Below are 19,882 nucleotides of genomic sequence, written 5' to 3'. Positions count from 1 at the left end.
CCATGCCGTGCAGTCACAGGCAGACCCACCGCTGTCCGCCTCCAAGACTTCCCCTGCTGATGAACAAGCCGGCAACATATAACCCAGCCTATTCCTGAGAGCCTGCCCTCTGCTCTGCGGGCCAAGCCTTGGTAAAGGCTGGCTGGCTCTGCATTTCTGTCTGCTGAGGTAGAGGCGGCGTAGAGTCTGCCAGAGACATCTGTCTTGGCTCACTTGTTAGGGAAAGGGAATAATCCTCCACTCTCCATCAGCCGTCCCCCTGCCAGCTCCCCTCCCATTGCCTGCAGCAGAGTGACAACCCAGAGCGTCCTGGGGAGCAGCAGGACCTTCCCCTCGCTTGCTCCAGAGCATTTTCAGACATTACAGCACAGCCAAGGGGCAGGATGCCGCTGAGCTGACTCGCTAGGGACAGCTGAAAGAACTGCACAGGGTGCCCACACGTCTGCACCAGGACCCACCTAATGCCCCAATCCTGTACACCTCTGCCCGGAGGGATGGGCAACGGGAGCATTACGAACAGGACCTCCAAGGGGAGCCCAAAGTCTGTAGCTGGTTGTAGCCCTGCAAGGGTCCTGCAGCAACTCACTCCCAGATAACCCAGCCAGGCTAATGCAGCATATCCGAAGGGCAGGATTAGAGTCACCATTGTGATCCTCCTTCCTTGAGCCGGTCCGCAGGCAGGCACATCCCTGTCCCCTGCAAAACCACCACGTGATTTAATGGCATCCCTCTGTGTCACCAGCTGAGCCACAACCCTCAGGCATTGGCATGGGACCTGGAAGCTGAGCTGTCCCTCTGAAACCACTGGATAAGCGTCTTCTCTCACCAGCACTGCATCCTAACTCTCAGGCTCTGAAACTGCCTCCAGGTAGCTTGGTTTGGGCCATACAACTCTATTTTCAAGCACAGCCACTACCTGGATGTTGTCAGCCTGGTTATCCCCCACGGCAAAGCCCCATCTCCAGCCAGGTGCCATCTCTCACAAGGAGCATCGCAGCAGCTTGGCAGCTGTCACTGGTGTCACACCCCCCCAGGAGCACGGACAACCAAAATAGGTCTGTTCTCGCAGGGATGGGGAGTAAAACACGAGTCTGAAGCTCATCTGCTTGTCCATCAGAGGGCTTAGCGAAGGGTATTTAATTTCTCTTACCATTACAAGACTGCTGCTATGAGATCGTATAAGCCACCTCCCCAACGGCACCCACACGACACGGGGGGCTGGAAAACACATACCCGCTCACTTTGGGGCTGAGCAACAGGTCACTGGAAGTTTTAGCTCATGTGGTGCAACACACCTTTGTTTAGAGGTCCTGCTGAATCGGCCAAGTGCAGGATCGTGCCCTGCGACACCCTGTTACCGACAGCCCAGCCTGCCGGGACTGCTCCCCATGGGAAGGGAAGCTGTGAAAACGTTCCAGTCGGCGGTTCATGCGGTCCTGACCTAACGCTGTTTTGCTCAGCAGAAACTAAACCAACCGAGTGACTTGAACTTGGCTGGATCCGACAGAACCGAGTCCCAGCAGCACGGGGATGCTTGAAAGCTTAGCTCAGGCTTTTTTCCCACCACTACACATTTTCTACCATCCCCCCTAGCCCTTTTGAAACAGCCAAACCAAATAATTAACCCCCCCCGCCGCCTCCCCTCCCAGCACTTAGAAACTGCAGAGGGCTAAAGAGAGATACGTTGCAAGGAGGTTACCCACAAAGCTAAGGGAAAACCACAAATAAAAGCAGCTCAGAGGCACACCTGAGCAGTGCAAGACAGGACGTGCACATGAGGAGGTTTACACAGAGACTAGCCCATGTAAAACAGGCAGGACGAGCTGCAGCAGTGAAATACAGATCTCCTCTCCTATCAGCTCAGACGGATGAACCCGCACACATTTGCATATGGGAGGAGGTGGTTTTACAGCACCACAGGCACCAGGTGGTTTTGCACCACCACAGGCACCAGGGTCACCTAGAAGTGATGTTTTAGCTGCTGTGATAAAGTACCATTTCAGGGCAAGATGAGGGAGGGGCGCAGAGGAGGGACGAAGGCTGCACAGTGGTCCACCCTCCTCCTCTTCTCCAGTACCTGGCTAAAACATGGCTCATCCCCATGGAGCCAATGGAGGGATCCTACCAGCCCTTGTCACCCACAGCCTCCTCCTCTGGAAATCTCCCCCTTTTCCCCAAATTACTCTTTTGGCTTTCTGGGAAGCTACTTAAGGCCACCTCCAAGAAGCCACGATGGCTCTTGAAGGGTGATGGGGCACCCCATCCCCATCCCCCATTTTCAGCCCACATCTCTGCTGATGAAGCAGCCCCAATACCTCCTTCCCAGCCATGCTCCTCAGAAGAGGTACCACAGGCAGTGACCTGAGGTCACACTTTCCACCTCTGAGGAGGCCAGCTGTACAAACCTAGAAAAGATGGAAAAGAGCATTCTTCCAACCTCCTTCCGCCAAACACAAATGCTCCATGGCTACTATCCCCTGGGACAAACCCTTCTGCAGCATTTCCATCCTCAAACCACACAGAGATCTGAAGGTATTGGGGATCCCCTGATCACACTATTACAACGTGTACATGGGCTCTCCTCGATGGGAAGGAGATGAAAGAAGGTGTCATCCCCTAAAAATACTACCCTTGTTTGCAGCAATCACCACCTTGCAGCTTCTCCAGAGTCCCGGGGCTGTGTGGCACAACGGGATGGTAATGGCAGCCAGGCTCCCTGGCACTAACGACAGTGTCCCTCTAGCCAAGAAACACACTCTAAAGAGGGGACAATGAGTCACTGTTTTACATGGGATAATTCGACGGACCGCACCGCCTTTAACAGGAAAAATCATTCACTCTTCTCGGGATGTGCCCTGCTGGCTGGAAGGCAGCGGTCCATGGGCAAGAGAGGGACAAGGGGGTGTGATGCCTACAGGAAATGTTAATTCAGGGTGTGGATGAAGGGCCTAAGTTATTCTCTATGGAAAGTGATGGATGGGAAGAGCCACGCAGAGGGGTGAGTACACGTCCTGCTCTCGTTCCAGCCAGACAGGGAACGGCCGAGCCTGCCAGAAGCAGCCGTGGTTGTGGTGAATGCCTGGGGGTGGAAACGCACAGCCGCAGGGAATGGAAGTGGGACCCAAAAATCCGAGCACACCTGCGTCCACCTGCGCGTGAGATCCCTGATGTCTGTAGACAGTCGTCTGCTGTCTGGGACCCTGTGCCTGGGGCTCACGGGACGGGAGTGCGTCGGGGGACGGGGCGGCAGCAGAGCTGCATCGCCCCTCTGTCTGATATTGGGGCACTTACACCACCCACAAAGTGCAAATTACTTGCAGCACGGGGCCCTCACACAGCAATCTGAGGGCAGACAAGTGTACAGGCAGCCCAGGAGCCCCAGGCGTATTAAATGCACTCACACAGCCTCCAGCCTGCTGGCAAAAGGCAGACAGACGCTCCCCGCTCCCTTGGTGTGGGGCTGCAATGCCCCTTGTTCATGACTGTCACCTACCCATAAACATTTCCATGCTCAATGGCTCATGCCAGATGCAATAAAACTGCAACTGGCGGATACAGGGCATTGGCCTCCAGCGCAAAGTGCCACTGGCACTAAGTGCCACCAGACTTCAGGTTTCTCCATCTGGATCCAGCTCAATGCAGACACATTGACTTTCATAGGAAAATGCCTCAGCCCAGCCTCTCAAATGCTGTGGCAACCTTTGTAGGGGAGGCAATGCCACTGTGCCAAGGAACGACAGCAGACGCCTCCTGAACGGCTGGCGAGAGAGAGAAGCAGCAGCCTCGCAGCTGACCTGACCCCCTTCCAAACTGCAGTCTCCTGCTGACTCTCCCCCCTCATCACCGACTTCTCAGTATCTTCTCTTCTAGCTCAAACTTGTCCTAACCAAGAATCACACCTGAAGAGGGCCCTCTGACAAGTCACACGTGGGGTTGGCACTGCTGTTACTACAGAAATGTGACAATAAGACCTATTTTGCGTCACCACCCCGTTCTCCACTGAAAGGATCCAGAAACCACCTCTCCAGTGGGCAGCTTCTTCATTCTTACGCCTCAGGGTCTGCTGTGCCTTTGGCAGAGACCGTGGCTGGAAACAGGACACTGGGCGAGATCAACCACTGCCGCACCACAGCCTGCGTGCCGCATTCAACACCGTGTGGGACGTGGGACGGGAGGGGGGCAGCGGTCCAATATTCAGAGCGATTTGGATTTTTCTCCAAACCACTAAAAAAGAGGGATCTCTGCTGAAAGTGCTCCAAAGAAAAATGGCAAGCACTGCTGACAATGTAATCTCCACTGTCCATTTCTATTAATCCTCTTACAGATTTAGCAGGAACTGGAAGGCATGGTGCTGACTTTTCACCATCCGAGACGGGCAAGTGCTCCCAGACACTGCAAAGCTAGCATGACCCTGTATGCAGCCCCCCGCCAGCGCCCTTCGGAGGGGCACTTCCCAGCAGGCTGCTGGAGCACTTGCGTGTCAAAAAGAGACAATGGACTCGTGTGTGCGTTTTGCTTCTCGTGCCTGGATGACAAACCCAGCCCACAGAGCTTCGTGTTTGCAGTGCAAACTCAGCGCTCTGCAGTTAACGCTGGAGCTGAGAGACAATTTAGCATTAATGCGTTTGCAGCCAACTCTATCTTCCATATGCTGTACACAACTGCTCAGACAGCAGCCACAAAGGCAGCTGGGAGGTTTGAGGGGGTGTCATCAGATGTATGTATTTTTTTAAGCTGCTACAAAAAGAACATTAAACTCCTGACGTGAGATTGGGTCTGAACATCCTGCACTAGTTTAGATTTCTACTGCGTGTCACACACACTGGGCAGGAAAATAATTATCTTTCTAACTTTATTTTTTGCCTTTTTTTTTTCTTAAAAGGAGACTACCCAGCCTTTAACAACAGCTGGAAGAGACTCCTGAAACCTAAAATCCCTGGTCTGTCCAGGCTTCAGCCAGATGACTCCTGTTTAGGGAGCGCTGGCCATACCCAAGCCAGCGTAGGGACTGGCAATCGCTGGTTCCAGAAGCGACTGTGATTCAGAGATCTGGCTGCTGGACATGCTTTAAAACCACTTGAGCATTACTCTTGATGCTCAGGATCCTGGGAGGTTTACTTAGGAAGAAGTTATTGCCATTGCCATTAGGAAGATACTAAAATCACATACTGAAGCTCCTTGCTTTCTATAAAGCCTCACGAAAGCTCTTTCCTTGCTTGACTCCTGCTTTGTCGCACAGCTTGCTTTGCCTTTATGTTTCTGAAGGTAATTTTTCTTCATTTCTCGACGATGGCAGCCCTTGGACGCTCACAGTGTCACCAGCCACAGCCAGGCACAGGGGCTGGCACAGCTGGCCCTTGGCTGTGTGGCTCCCTCCTCCCCAGAGACGGGGACGGCTCAGGCTCTGTTTTTCAAGGAAGGCTTTCTTATTCCAATTTAGTCAACTTGAGTCAAGGATCAGCCAGGGAAACTCTAATCAAGTGATGGAAAAGGGCGACAGCTATAGGATTAGCTCACAATAAATCATGCAGAGAAGGAAAGAAAGAATCCAGCTGCTTCAAGCAACCTGCCAAATGCCACAGGATCGTCTGTGGGGATCAGAGCGGGAACAGAGCCAACAGCAGCTGGTCTGGACACCCTGTCCCATTCAGTGGTTCTTCCTAAACCCTCATGTCCCCTTGGTGGCAGGAGGCTTTGGTCACCTGGTACCAGCCTGAGGCAGATGTCAGGAGGGTTTAATAGAAGGATCACAGGCATTTGCGGTGGGGGACGTATTTTGCCGGGGCAACGTGCCTAGCTCTTTGCTGTCACAAGGACTGCGATTAAGGTCTTTATAGGAAAAAGAAAATTAACAGTATCCAGCAGGAATATGGCCTCTGTGAGCAAATAAAATATCTGTGCATAAGTACCATGCAACCTTCTGTTTTCAAATGGTTAATTCCTCCTACAAGCCAAGCTAGAAGCTTTCCAAGAGCAATTTCTCTTCCCCATTATGCCTGTCGCTCTCCTGGCCCCAGCTGGCTGCTTGCATGTATAATGCAAGCCTGAACTGCCAGCATTTCCATTCCTTGTCAATAAACTCCTCCTTTCCAGTCTGCTGCTCGACAGGAATTGCAGCAGAAGGGCTTGCGCTGGCAGTGCCAAGGGAGAGATCCCTGCTGGGATGCACAGGGGCTGATTTTCAACTGGCAAGGCTGCACCAGAGACCCACTTCTGCCCTGCACACCCGCACACTGCGGTGGTGGCCGTACCCCTGCAGCCTCCCATCGCCGGGGCAGGCTCAGGCAAGCCACAGCTGCAGAAAGCTCTTGGGCTCACATAGCAGCATGGATCTACCAAGCCAAGAGCCCATCTGCACCGGCCTGCTGCTCAGCTGCTGAGGCCACGGCAGGCCAGGGTGCCGGGGGACCAGGCTGGACTTGCTTAAAACCTGCCCGCAGTCAGGTCTGGTTCAGGCAGATGCTGTTTGTACCCTCTGCACGCAGGCTACCTGCACGCATACAAGAAAAAGAAGTCTCCCTAACGTCGTACGGCTCAACGACTTGCCTGCTGAATACGTTTTAAGCCATCTTGTCAGCTCCGTGCATCTGGAATTGATGAAAGCCTTAACAAGCAGATCTTGGAAAAATGCACACTCAGCAAAACCCTTCCCAACACAGCCACTCCCTCCCCGGCTTTGCCTCGCGGCTCGTGCCCCTCTGCTCTCGGCCGAGGCAGCTGAGGGTCTGTGTCCTGCCTTTCTAAACGACAGCAGGTTGTCAACCTGTGAGACTCGCTGCCACAAGATACTGAGCGAGAGGGTTTACAATGCATTGAGGAGATGCGTGAGCTTGCAGAGGAGGACAGGAGCTAATTACAGCCTGTTGGAGACTAGGGAGAACCACCTCCAGCACACAACTTCTGACCACAAAGCTCCCTGTGCCAACTTCTGCTGCATTTAGTAGTGGGCATTGCCTGAGGCCACTAAAGAGCCCTGTCTCCTCAGCCAGCATGTTTAACAGAGGATACAAACATCTCCAGTGTCACTGGAGCACTGAGATGCAATAGATCCAACATCACCAGTGGCAACTTGTCTGAGTGGTTGTTGGATTTAGCTCCCTGTTGCCGGTCAAGCCCTGAGAATGGCTGTTAGCAGCAGGTGTTCTGAAGACATCTCTTTCCTTTTTGCAGGGAACGAGCAAGGTCTAACGGAGACCTCGGGAAGAAGGCAACGGGGAGTCTTGCACCTACACCCACCCAGCATCAGCTATTCATGGGCAGCTGAAGCAAAACGCCACCAGCATCACATCAGCCTTGTTTGAGTCGCACAGTGCCTGTGCCTGCTGATCCTATGAAGCTAAAAGGGAAGTCAATCTTTCTGATACTGCCAGGAGTAAACTTGGAAAAGACCCAGCTGTGAATATGCTATCCCTGCACCCATGCCAAAAGGAATGGCCCGGCTCTGCAGATGTGTGCAGGACTGAACTCGCCACCTTCCCGTGCCATGGAGAGACATGAGCGTGCAGAGACACTCTCTGCGGCCAGGGAGGGGGCAGAGCCGTGTCCTTGCAGGGCATCACGATAAGAACGGGGACGGGGAATTGCTGAGGAGCTTCTGACCTCCAATTAGTTTGTGCTAATTTCCCAGGTCCCTGCCTTAAGGAAGGCCTCTGGAACAGGGGAGCCAGCCCCAGAGACACCCACACCCGGCTGCTCCAAACAAACATCACCTTTGAACCGCACGTCAATATTACCCCTCTTTCTGCAAGGTCAGTAATTCATGGCACAAAGCAGTGAAGCAACATCTGTCCAGAGAGCCGGCTTGGGTCAGGTTTCATGTTAGTGGTGAGGCTGCAAACCCACAGGGAGAGCAGTGCTCCCGGAGAGACCGCTCCGAGGGACGGCTCAAACCCGACGCTGCTGCTCCCTCCCCGGACGGGCTGGGAGAGCAGCCAAGAGATGGAGAGCTATTAATCAAGTGGCATTTACAAAGAGAAGAATAAGCCGCGAGCAGTGCTGTGACAAGTGGCCAGGACTCGTGGCCCCAGTGTCCCTCCATACCACAGAGGTGACAAGGGACGGGAAGAGACCCACGGGTCACGACATGCCCTGTGCACTGCCGTGCAGGTCCAAAATATTCAATGGCACATCTCCACACACACACCCCGTGGCTAGAGCGGCCAGCACTTGCCCATCTGCTGTGCCCAGGCTAGGGGCTTGCTGATCTGCCACTTGAGCCGCTACAGAGACAGTGCCAACTTCAGAAGAGACTTTTTTGGGAGAAAGCAACTTCAAGTCCAGCTGGATAATGCTCTGGGGGAGTCTGTGAAAATTAAGTCCCGTTATGAAAAAGCGGGGTCTTCAGCACAGCAGGTCTCAGCATCTGTGCTCAGTCGCGGTTTGTTTACACGGCCACGTAACAGACTCATCTGAGCACGACACCAGACTCGGATCCGGGCCAGTGTGGTTTGCAGCATCTCCCAGCTGCAGAAAACAGCTTCGCAATGTGACACACCACCACGAGGGTTCGGTGACGGCGATCAGGCAGCGGCACTGCTGCGAACACCGAGGGTGTCTGTCTTTCGTTGCTCCAATGCATCCGGGAGGATCATCGATAAGGTGGAGGGAAAGCAGGACATGCTAACAGAGAGGGAGGCAAACAGGGCTTGAAGGAGCCAGGCTGGGCTGTCCGCGGCGCTGGGAACAGCTGGCGCTGGCAGAGCCCAGCTGTAGGTCAGGAAGCTCTCGCCGCTGCGCAGGGAAGGACTGGAGACCGCACGGGGCTGTGTATGCAACTGGGACAGCAAAAGTAGGCAGATGCTGAATCCACATGCACTCGCACCCTCTAAACCAGACCCTCGACCATTTTTAATACCAAATGGTGATTTTTATTTCGGCACGGAGCTGCCAAAGGATGTGGGTTATGCGGCCAGGCTTTCCTGCATGGGTAGATGGTGACGAGCCACCTCGGTTGCAGATGTAGCTGCCCAACTCAGGGGTGTCAGAGTTGCTGCAGTACTAACCAGTGGGGAGAAAAACTGCTTTCTTCTCCCAGGAAAGACCAACTCCCAGCTCTTCCCAGCCAAATTCCCATCAGTCTGCCTGCCCATAAATTTACAACTGTTTTATCTAATAAAAGCTCATCCAAATATTAAGAGCTCAGGGGCACTCTGGGGAAAACAGGAGCATCCAGGCCTCCTCTGTCTGTTCCTCTGCCAGGCTGCAGGAATTCCCCACTGGCTGCCTCAAAGCTGGACACCTCAGTGCCCTAAAGCTAAACCTGCTCAGTGCCATCCCAGCAAGCTAAAGGGAACAGATTTGTGCAAGTTGAACAGATTTTGAATTCCTTCTTGGAGGCAAGGAAGATCTGGTCTGTTTAGAAACAAAATTCAGGCTTTTGCAGATCTTTGCTTCTGAGCCTTCAGAAGGTGGGAGCTGGAAAGGGTTACGAAGCAGGGAACTTCAGAAAGCATATTGACCTGAGCCACCCCAGTAAGGGCTGCTGCAAAGACCTGGGAAAAATGAAACCTGCTTAATAGCGTTCAAAAGAAATGTTGGGGGAGAGCTCAGCTTCCCTTACACTAGCCTAACCACCAGCAAGCCAGCATAAAGATGTCCCCACATGCACAGGTCCTGCCAGGCTGGGTGGGTCAGCAGGACAGGACCAGAATTCAAGATGGATCTCCGATGGCACAGCTGGGGTCCAGATCCCACGCAGTGGTCTTGCACAGCTGTTCACAAACTTTTCATATTGAAAGGCCATTTTTTAGGCAGCTGCCCAGGGGGAGTCACAGCGATGCCTGGGACTGACACCAAGACCTATTTGCCAACTGCAGGGCAGCGTGTGTGCACGGGGCACCATGGTGTGTTTGCTTTTTGCAATCGCTGTCCTGTCTGCGAGGCTCAGCCTGAAAGCACACTTCAGGGCACCGCTGTACTGTGCCAGATTCAGCCCAGTGAGAAGGGATTCAAAATTTGGGGGCTGTGAAGCGGTGGGGTGACAGTTGAGGATATTAGCCGCTGCAGGTTCATCTGGCTACGAGGTCTTCTGGGCTTGCTCAGCTCCATGCAGAGAGGAACAGGCAGTGGTGGCTGCTGAAACCAACAGTGCTGCCTCCTGCAAAATCTGTAGACGCCTGGCTGGTCTGCTGCAGCCCGTTTGCTGACCAGCCAGCACACCACGTCTCCTGACAGCACGAGGCTTGCAGTGGCAATGTTGGGCATCACTTCTGCAAAGGACCCGAGTTGCACAGGGCCACTTCTCACACCGTGTCCTTTAGCTCCCCTTCCCTTCCCTGTTCTCACGCATGCTGCATGCTCCCTCAGAGCATCACGCTCTCCTTCTAACACAGTACACGAAGCATCGTCTTTGCACCCCGGCTCATTAAAACTATAAGAGAAACAAAATCAAACCCCACATCCCGGTGCTGCCTCCTACGCTGGGTGACCTCCTGTGAAGGACATGCAGAAAGAGGAGTTTATCTGAGCAGTGGCCACCCACCTCCTGGGGATACAGAGCAACTCTTTCTTCCCATCTTTGCCCATGTAGGGCTTTGGCTTAGACTGAGATTTTGCTTCCCAGTGGAAGCCATGGGCAATTGGGAAATGGAGAACAGAGGGAGTCCAGGCTGCAGAGGAGACATTTGGGGGTTGGACCCTATTTACCAGAGCTCTACAACCAATTTTACTGGATAATTTACTGGAATTACATGGGGTGCATACCTGCAACAGAGCAAAAACTGCGCTAGCCAGAAGAAACCACGACAACCAGCCAAGAAGCAAGGATCCCAGCATCTGGAGATGAGCATCAGGGAAGGGGGTCATCCACATAGGGCAGCAGCATGTGTAGGGTGCGTTTAGCAGTACCTCCCACCATCCAGCCCTGCTGGAAGGATTTTACTGCCAAGGGAGCAGTTGCATTTGAAGAAGGGAAAAATTAAAAGATCCATGTGAAACAGTGGGGAAATTGCAGAGAGCGTGTAGGTGAATATAGGCCTGTCCCAAAGCTGCAGATCCAGACAGGAGACAGAGACAGGGCGTCCCGGTTTACAGCAGTGCAAGCTCCGTGGATGCAGGTACATGTATGGGAGAGAGCAGGCTGGTCTGAATTGGACAGCAGAGGCTGGGAATATGGGGTTCAACTCTCCACTGACACCAGTCACTCCCCTCTACCCATGAATGATTTTACTGGGGGAAAAAAAAAAAAATACCCCCAGCTCTTAGGGTAGCTCTATTTGTCCCTGTTCTCAACATCAGTGCAATCCTTGCAGCGAAGGCAGGACCTAGGCATGGCGATGTTCATCCCAGGCCTTTCAGGCCACCGGAGCTACTCAGTGAGATGTTCCCTCCCTCTCAGACTGCTAATAGTCTTTAACTGCCTTTTAACAAGGAATGTTTTGGGCATTTGCCCAGCTCTGCCTCAAAGCCTCAATGTGAAACATCCCCCCCCCCTTGACCCCACAGAGGTATTTGGGGAGTTAAGCTCTTCTTTGGGTATTCAGCTCCGAGGGGGAGTAATGGGAGTTCAGCATCTAATGCCTTATGTAGTTTCTTGGCTTCTGACAGTGAGTCCTGGGAAAGACAGCTGTGTTTGCTCTGGGATTAAGATGGAGGGTTTGCCATGCTTTCCATTCAGATGCTTGCGGGAAACAGGGACCAGGAAAGAAAATCCAGCACATAATAAACCCCAGCACCCCCAGGAGTGTCCTGGCCACTGCGTGAGCGCTCGTCTCCCAGCCTCAGACCTGACTGATGATCCCCAGAAGGTCTTTCCTGCACCAACGCAGGCAGAGGTCCTACTGCTCCCAGAAGATGTTTTTGTGGAGTCCTTTTTGCAGGATAAATAGGAGCATTGGGGTTTTGGGAGTAGGGACAAAGCAGAAAGCAGAGGTGCAATGTGCTACCAGAGAGAAACAGCCAGGTTGGGATGCGAGAGGGATGCAGGGCCAGCGAAGGCTGGATCCACCTGGCAGAGCCACCGAGACGTGAATCTCTCCTGCAGGCACAGAGTTAACTCCCGGTGTGCTAAGCCCCCTCCTTCCCCCTCCCAAACCTCTAGCATGTATTAGAGATTCTCAGGAAACTTTAGAAAGCCAAGAAGGACTACAGAAAGCACTCCTTGTGAAAAGCCTGGCCCTCGGGAGCAGATGGGCTTCATTATTGCCCTGCTTGCAGCTTTGGACCGGACAGATTTTTTCTACCACAACAGGTCACGGCTACAGCATTTCACGTCTTCTTCAAACATGGCAGAGCTGAGGGCTTTCCAACCCATGTTGCCCAATGCCTCAGCTGACAAACGTCGCTGCACTTTGAGCACTGGCTCCTTGAAAGGCAGCGGCTGCATCCTGGGCATCACAGCGCCGTGACCAGGAATGTGAGCTGAGCAAAACTGCCCCACGACATAAGCAAACAAAACAAAACAGAAAAACCAACACCATCTCAGAGGGCGTCTTAGATTTCACATCCCTGCCCGCGCTTGCAGCGTTAGCCAGGGCGAAGGCAGCGTAGCCCTCGTTATCTGGAAGGCTGAGGACATGTGTCAGCCAGCTGCAAACATGACCCAGTCTCAGAAAGCCTTCGCCGGCCGAACCGCGCTCATGTCCCAAGGCAGTGCCTGAATTTCAGCCTGCAAATACCTTTAAACAATGGGGAGGAACTGAGGTCTAAAATAGGCTCTTTCCTGTTCTGAAAAAGAATCCCTGGTTTCTAAGGGTCTGCTAATATCTAAGTGTGTAAGTCTCTGTTCAGGCGAGGTCTAGGTGCATTTCTAGGTTCAGGGACTAGGGCTCTGCGGGACCTCAGTCAAATCACTTATAAACTCTACAATCTCTATCACTCTATAATCTCTATAATAGTTTGTCCCCCCCGAAGGAACAAATCTTGAGGCACAAGGATGGAGCTGGCTGAGAGTTCACAAGAGCAACCACACAGACTTCGGATGCATAGTTCAGAAAAACGTGGAAGGCCAGATTTGCAACAATCAGAAGCAAGAGCTTCTCCAGGACCTGCCGGTGCTGAGAGATGCTGGGCTGAGCAACAGAAACCATCCCAAAGTTGGCAGAGAGTGGTGGCAATGGGTATCTTCCATATCCACCTTGGCAAATCAGAGAGTGTCTAACACCACCAAAACGATGAGGCGGTTTCCTGCCTGTGATATGTGCTACGTGTGGTGGTATGGCTTCTGGCATTGCTGCTCATCCTCCTGTAACACCCCAATCCTCCTCTCTCAGGCTGGAGAAGTGGTGCCTCCACTCCAGGAGTGGCTGGAGGTGGCTTTGCTCCGTCAGTGCCCAGAGGAGATCCAACCAGTCGATGCAGGAGCAGGTACGGATGGAGAGAGGGATCTTGCTGCTTACCCGCTCGCAAACCTTTCTGGAGCAGTATCACAACCCTGGCGCTACTATGATCCTGGTTCCGATATCTCTCGTTGTGAAAGAGTCAGATCGAAGGTTGAGTACATCTAACCCGCAAAGCCCCATGGAAGTCCAACAACTCCTGCTGATAGCAGGTCCTGGAAGAATATGTGGAGTGCAGAAGCCAGCGTTGAGCAAGTGCTGCTAAAAAGACATAAGAAGCAACAGCTGGATGCTGCAGTCGGACAGAACCGGAGCAGAAATAAAGCAGCATTTTGAGATTGAGGGTTTTTCCGTCTTTCTTATTGGAGCAGGTGATTCAGTGCTGGCACAAACTCGAAACAACAGGAAGCGGAGCACTCCCCGTCCCGCAGGCTGCCTCTGTGCAAGGTCTGCTTTTGTCCCCTCCAGTCACCTCCAGCACGCACAAGCCACTGGACTGGACGCAGGAAGGATGGGGCAAGAACAGAACAGCCTGACTTACGCAAGGGTCTCTTGGGATCAGACTGAATGACCTCACCCTCCCTCCTTGCCTCAGGCTTCCAAAGGTGCCTCTTCCTCCAAACACTTCTGAGATTGCAAGGGATTTCTTCTCAAATAACACTGGTCAGAGAGAGAAGCCTCCAGAGGGGGAAGGTTATGTAAAATGTTTCATACAGCACCCAATCGCCTCTCATTAGGAAATACATTCTTTTGGGATGGGGGAGCTCCTTATTAACTGCTTAGGAGACCGCTAGTTCGTGCATACATCCCTCTGGCCCCTCACCAGCAGCCTGAAAACTGCTAGCTCTCTGGACGTCAGTACGACTTGCCTACTCAGTTTCCCCAAAAGACCTACCATTGGGGTGGCCCCACAGCACTTTTAATTAAGGTCTGCAGAAACCACAGACGCAGAATAACGCAGGGCCTTACCACCTGCCACTCACCTCCCTCTGCCTCCTTCAGCTGTTCTCCCTTCTCTCCACCCCACATCTGTACCAGCATAGTCATCCCCGGCTCCCCCACTGCTGCTAAAATCAGTGTGGTTCCCCTGAGAACAGCAGTGACCAAAGCTTTGATGTAGACAAGGATCTGCAGCCTCCAGCATTTACCGCTGTGCCAGTCTAGACATGCTACAACTGGAGTTAGATGAAACAACGGTCTGAGAGCCCCGCTGCTTATTCCCACCTTCTTGATGCAGAAACTGTACGGCGTGCAGAAGTCAGCATAGCCACCCCTAATAATGCACCGTCCCTGGAGGAGACAGCAGAGGAAGATCAACTCAGAAGACGGATGACAATCATGCCGAAGCCAGGCGGGATCTCCTGGATGGCTGTGGGTTGACACCAGTACAACCACGTCCCCCTGACAGACCACATCGCTCCCGGCACCAAGCTGAGATCGCGTGAGGTTTGCCCACGAGCTGGGCGTACCTGCCCACACCACCAGTCCAGATGCAGGAGGGCCTGGAGATGCTGGAAGAGGTCTGCTCCAGCCAAACCCCCTAACTACGCGCTGTGGCAGTCTTTGTAAATCCCACCTGCCAGTGTGCGCAGCACCACTTTAACACCTCCCTGCGATGCAGATATTCTGCCCCTGGCCATGCATCTGTGAGCCTGCAGTGAGACAGCTGAAGGCCAACAGGACAGACAGGTCATCACCTTCGCAAAGTGAGCAGGGGACACTCCGTGGGTACAGCTGCACCCCACGGCCAGGGACAAGGGACTACAGCCCTGGGGCTGCCCACTGGTACAGCCAGCAGCACGGAAAGCCAAAGCAAAGCAATCGGGGATGTGAAGTCAATGCACGCTCAAACCCACATGCGGCTGCTCTTCGTGGGGAGCACTGAGACCGTCTCACCTCTCCTGAGCGCCAGTGAGGTTGGCAAACACACCCGAGCCCGTTTCTGCCTCCAGGAGGGACAACGGGGGATTCTGCCACTGACTTCAGTACAAACAAATTCAGCCCAGCACCAAAATAACCAACTCGGCGGCATTTAGGAGCAGAGTTATTTCAGCACACGCTGGTGTGTGGGTGTTCCTAGGGCAGAACAAGAAAGCCTTATTTCAGCACAGCCACGGAGTTCAGTGCAAACCACGCCAGCGCACAACTGCCCAGATGGAGTTAAAAGTGGAAAATGCAAACGGAGGAGTTAATTCCTGCTCCCTGAGCTGAGTGAGCCCTTAGCACTCTCAAACTTAAAGGGTTTTGGTTATATCGTCTTTCTTCCCGTGTTGTATTCCTTGTCCTGGTCACAGGATGGTTCGATCTCTACGTGCTGTTAGCAAGGATTAATTCAGCACGTCACACCTAACGGACCATGGGTGGCCCAGGAAAGGCGACCTGCTGAATCCTGCTAAAGACGGAGAAAAGGATCTGACTGCTCCCGGGGGAAACTCATAGCACTGCTGCTTCTTCTAGCATTTTTCTTCATTATTATATAGAAACCAAATGACACCAGACAACTAGAACTCCAAATAACCTCAAGGCAACCATCACTTTAAAGATGACATTTTTGTCTGCAAATTGTTTACCTACTATTGTAACTTGTAACTTCTAAAAGTCAAGTAATTGGCCTGAGTTTGCTTTCCTTTGGGATAAAAAAAAGAAGCAATTTTTAGCTTGCTTCTTTTCTGTATATGGTAATGACCTTTCCTCTGCTAGTGTGAGTTTTTCACAGAACTAAAGAGGAAAGGAAAAACTGTAAACTGAAAAATAATAAGGGAAAGAAATGGCACAAAAATGAAGGCTGGACCCAGGGAGACAATTATGCGGCTAGAAAATAACCAGATTTTAGAGAACATGAATATAACTTTAATTCACCTCTTTTGTGAACCTTAAGGGGCAAATCTGGTGTTCACCACTCTTGCAAATGAGCTTCCACCGAGTGACAAACACCGCTGGTTTCCACCAGTTGAGGATCCCTACCCCAGACTTACCACCATCTACAGGACCTTTCAAAAATCACACTTGCCCCATATGAAGGAAACAGACTTGCAGCCTATTAAGGGTGCTGCATTTCCCAAAGCCTCAGCTGGCCAACGCCTCTCAAGGGAGTGTTCCAGACCCCAAATCCCGCAAACCCCTCTTGAGATGCCATCACCATTACCGTCACCTGGTTTGCTCTGACCTGACGGGAACTCTGCATGAAACTGTGTTGAGATCATGCAAGGGATTAAAGTCAAGTAAGCACAGAAAGTTCTGCTGACTCAGACACGCAGAAGACTCCTTTTGAAAAGCAGAGTCCTGAAAACAGCCACATTTTCCAGCCGAATACTAGAAAGCGAATCCAATGTAAAACGCTATCGTCTCTCTGTTAGGAGTCCTGGAGATGAGAGTTGATTCAGTGCTGCACTTTTTACTGAACAGTCCCAATACTAAAATAAGATGGATGTATCGTTCCTTTAAAAAAAAAAGTTACTAAGGAATACAGTGCTGATTGTGCTCTTCTGGGATTACTGAATTCATTTGACAAACTTCACATGCTCTTCTAGAAATAACAAATGCTTGCCGAAACCTAACTCCTTTTCAATCTTATTCAGCCAACAAGTTAAGCCTTTTTTTTATTTTTAGGAAAAAACACATTAAAGTGATGGAGCAGCCCCTGTAAAAGGAAAATCGCATTTCATTTAGTCCACGCTGATAAAATTCCACTAACATTTCAGTCAAATCAGTCCTCTGAGTTTTAAGACGTAACTTTAAAGGCCCCATTGATGGATTGCTGCTGTAATCAGAAGACATTAGTAGTACATTGTTAAAACTACAGGAATTACCCAATAACATCTCTTAGGAAAGAGGAGCTAATTTCCCCAAAAGAGCAGAAAGCAGGCAGGGAAATAAATAACCCCTCCAGTGCAAAACTGTTTATATTCTAGCTCTGAATTGTTTCCCAACGTGGAAGATATTTCTAAGAGCACACACTAAACAAGTCCCTTGAGCAAGTCAACCAGATTCCCCGGGAATTTTAGTGGCCGTGGGTGTGAAACGGGCACCTGTGGAACCCAGCGGCTCCTCTCTCTGTCCTAAGCCCAGCCCAGGCTCAGGGGCACTGCACGAAGCTCTACACAACTTCACGCCCTGCTTTCGCTGAACGCGGGGACGCCGGACGGGACGGTCACCCCAAAGAAGGTTGCTTTCAAAATGAAACGGGGATTTCGCCGCAGAACGGCAGCGCTGTGACGGCAGGTCGGTCACACGCTCCAAGCAAACCCAACAGCGAAGTTCAACGCTCTGGGCCGAGAAACGTGCGAGCTCCGGCCGAGTTCACCGGCTGACCCGAACTTCAACTCCCCCCCCCGGACCGGCCCCTCCGGACCAGACCGGCTCTCACCGCCCCCGACCCGGCTTCAGGGGCCGCCCGGACCCGCTCCGTGGCGCCGCACGCCCGCCCCCGGCCCCCGGCCTCCGTCCCGGGGGTCCCGCCGCCAGCGCGGGCACCCCTCGCCGGGGGGGGGGGGGGGGGCCGCGCCGGACCCACCTGGGTTGAGGCCGCTCTGGAAGTAGAAGACGACCAGCAGGACCGAGCCGAGGCAGGCGGCCAGCGCCAGCCGCGGCGCCCGGCTCCGCCGCATCCTCCGCCGCGGCTCGGCGGCGCGGCGCAGCGCAGCGCCCCGCGGCCAGGGCCCGCCGAAGCGCCCGCCGGCCCCGGGCGCCGCTCCCGCTCCCGCTCCGCTCCCCTCCGCGCCCCGCCCCGCTCCGCGCCCGGCGCCGGGGCCGGGGCCGGGGCCGGGGCCGCCTCGCCTCGCCTCGCCCCGCCGCCGCCGGCAGGAAGTGACACCGGGACGGCTCAGCCCCGGGAAGGGGAACTTCGCCCCCCGAGTGCCCCGCGGCGCCGGGGCTGGCGCTCGGCGCCCGGCGGCCGCGGCGCGGTTCGCCCCATCCAGCCCCGCCGGGCGGCGGCGGCGGCGGCGGCGGGAGGGGGCCCCGGGGGAGGGCTGGGGGGGGGGGGGGGTTCCCGGGCCGGGGCCGCGTCCGCTCCCTGGCAGCGCTCGGGAGCACGCCCTTCCCCGCCAAACTCCCGCGGTGGCTTTAAAACTGCGCGCAGGGGAAGAGAGAGTTACTGATGTGCTGGCAGGGCGCGGGAGTTTCCTGGTGACTTCTCTCAGCACGTTCGCTACTTCGTAAGCATCGCAAAGTTTCGTGGCCTTAAAATACACCTCTTTTTTTTTTTTTTTTTTTTTTTTTGGCTAACCCCCTGGCCCTGCGGACTTTAACTGAAAGCAATAACGCTTCTGAGTAATTCTAACTCAAGCAGTAAAGTTACATAGGAGCACGTAATTTTCTACTAATTTCTGCATGTTTTTGGAAAGCAGGAGCACAATGCTCTCTTACCACGTCCTCTAACCTCCAGGCTCCGTAATTGCAGGCAAAACAAGCTCTGCGCTTCTGTTGCCCCAGTTTTGAAATAGCAGTAATGCTGTTGACCCACCTCTGTAAAACACTCAAGATCTAGTCAAAGGCCACTTGTCAAATTAGAAAGCCAGGGTGACAGCTGGAGTCCCACTGACAACAGTCAATCACTGCTGCTCTCTTCATCCCCAAAATACTTAGCTTTAAGATAAAGAGGACAGCTCAAGGAGGAGCCACTGGGAATGACAAAGAAAGCCTGGGTGTGTGCACATGCTGGGCTTCATTCTGCCCTCATTTAGGGCAGAGTAAACCAGCAGGAAGAATTCACTGCAGTAAAGGAATGAAATAAGAACCGACGCAGCGTCTTGCAGGCCAAGTTGAGCTATGACCATGAAATTACACAGCTCTTTAAAGTCCCTGTTGGATGGTCTAGAGAGGGGTAACAGAAACGAGACCACAGCTGAGACCCGAATATGCTTATACCTCCTCGCAAGGACACACCAGTAACCAGTAACTGCAGTAACCAGTACTGCAGTAACCAGTTGGAAAGATAAGCTCAGCTCCTGAGCCCCGTGCCTGTCGGATCTGTGCAGGGAGGGACTGTAACCCCTGCCACTGGGGAGCGAGACAGACAGTGCTAGGGCAGAGTTAATGATGGCTGCTGGCTGGGAACGGCTCTGCAGAGGCAGGTTGCTCTCTGTTGCAAGTGGTGCAGCAATTCTGGCCGCCCTGGCGAGCGTGCAAAGAGCTGGGATCTGCCTTACGTGCAAAGATGGGCTGAGAGACCCAAGGAACGAAGGGGCTGGCTGAGTCCAGGTGGGGAGGAGGGACTGGTGTGTGCGAATACATTTTGATACCTGCTTACAGGCATTACCGTCATATTGGGGATGCACTACAAAGTGAGACCTCCCTTTATTTTTGTTTCTGAAGAGGCTTCCAACAACCTCAGAGGGGAATGAAGACTTATGGGTTTTGTCAGCATTAGAAGAGACTGGAGTGGTTCTCTGGGTGTCCGCTACAGCAAAAGGGATGTCTGGCACTGCTGTCCTTGAACCTCTCAAGGGAACAGAGTGAAGTGCAGAGACTGAAGGCATATATCCAGCCCGTGCAGTGGGAACCCCCTTCCAGTAGCTTTGCAGGAGCTGGAAGGGGCACTTAGACAGTTGGTGAGTGTTGCACTATTTGCATCTCCCAGTACTGAAACACTGGAAAATCTAGGCCAA

The 19,882-nt window shown here is 53.2% G+C and overlaps 1 protein-coding gene across 3 annotated transcripts in view; it reads right to left on the bottom strand.

Moving 5' to 3' along the window:
• CHST13 (carbohydrate sulfotransferase 13) overlaps positions 1-19,882 on the bottom strand; it is a 49,923-nt gene that overhangs the window by 14,587 nt on the left and 15,454 nt on the right. Inside the window, exon 1 of one of the 3 annotated variants that reach the window (XM_029996136.1) lies at positions 17,788-17,948. The exons of the other annotated variants lie outside the window; for them this stretch is intronic. Within the exon in view, the coding sequence (XP_029851996.1) occupies positions 17,788-17,881 (94 nt within the window). The 5' untranslated portion in view covers positions 17,882-17,948. Of the gene's footprint in view, positions 1-17,787; positions 17,949-19,882 lie in introns of those variants that run through there. 3 annotated transcript variants of the gene reach the window in all.

This window comes from Aquila chrysaetos, chromosome 20 (genome assembly GCF_900496995.4).
Source record: "Aquila chrysaetos chrysaetos chromosome 20, bAquChr1.4, whole genome shotgun sequence".
Classification (NCBI taxonomy): domain Eukaryota; kingdom Metazoa; phylum Chordata; class Aves; order Accipitriformes; family Accipitridae; genus Aquila; species Aquila chrysaetos.
This window is presented reverse-complemented; position numbering and strand designations above follow the sequence as displayed.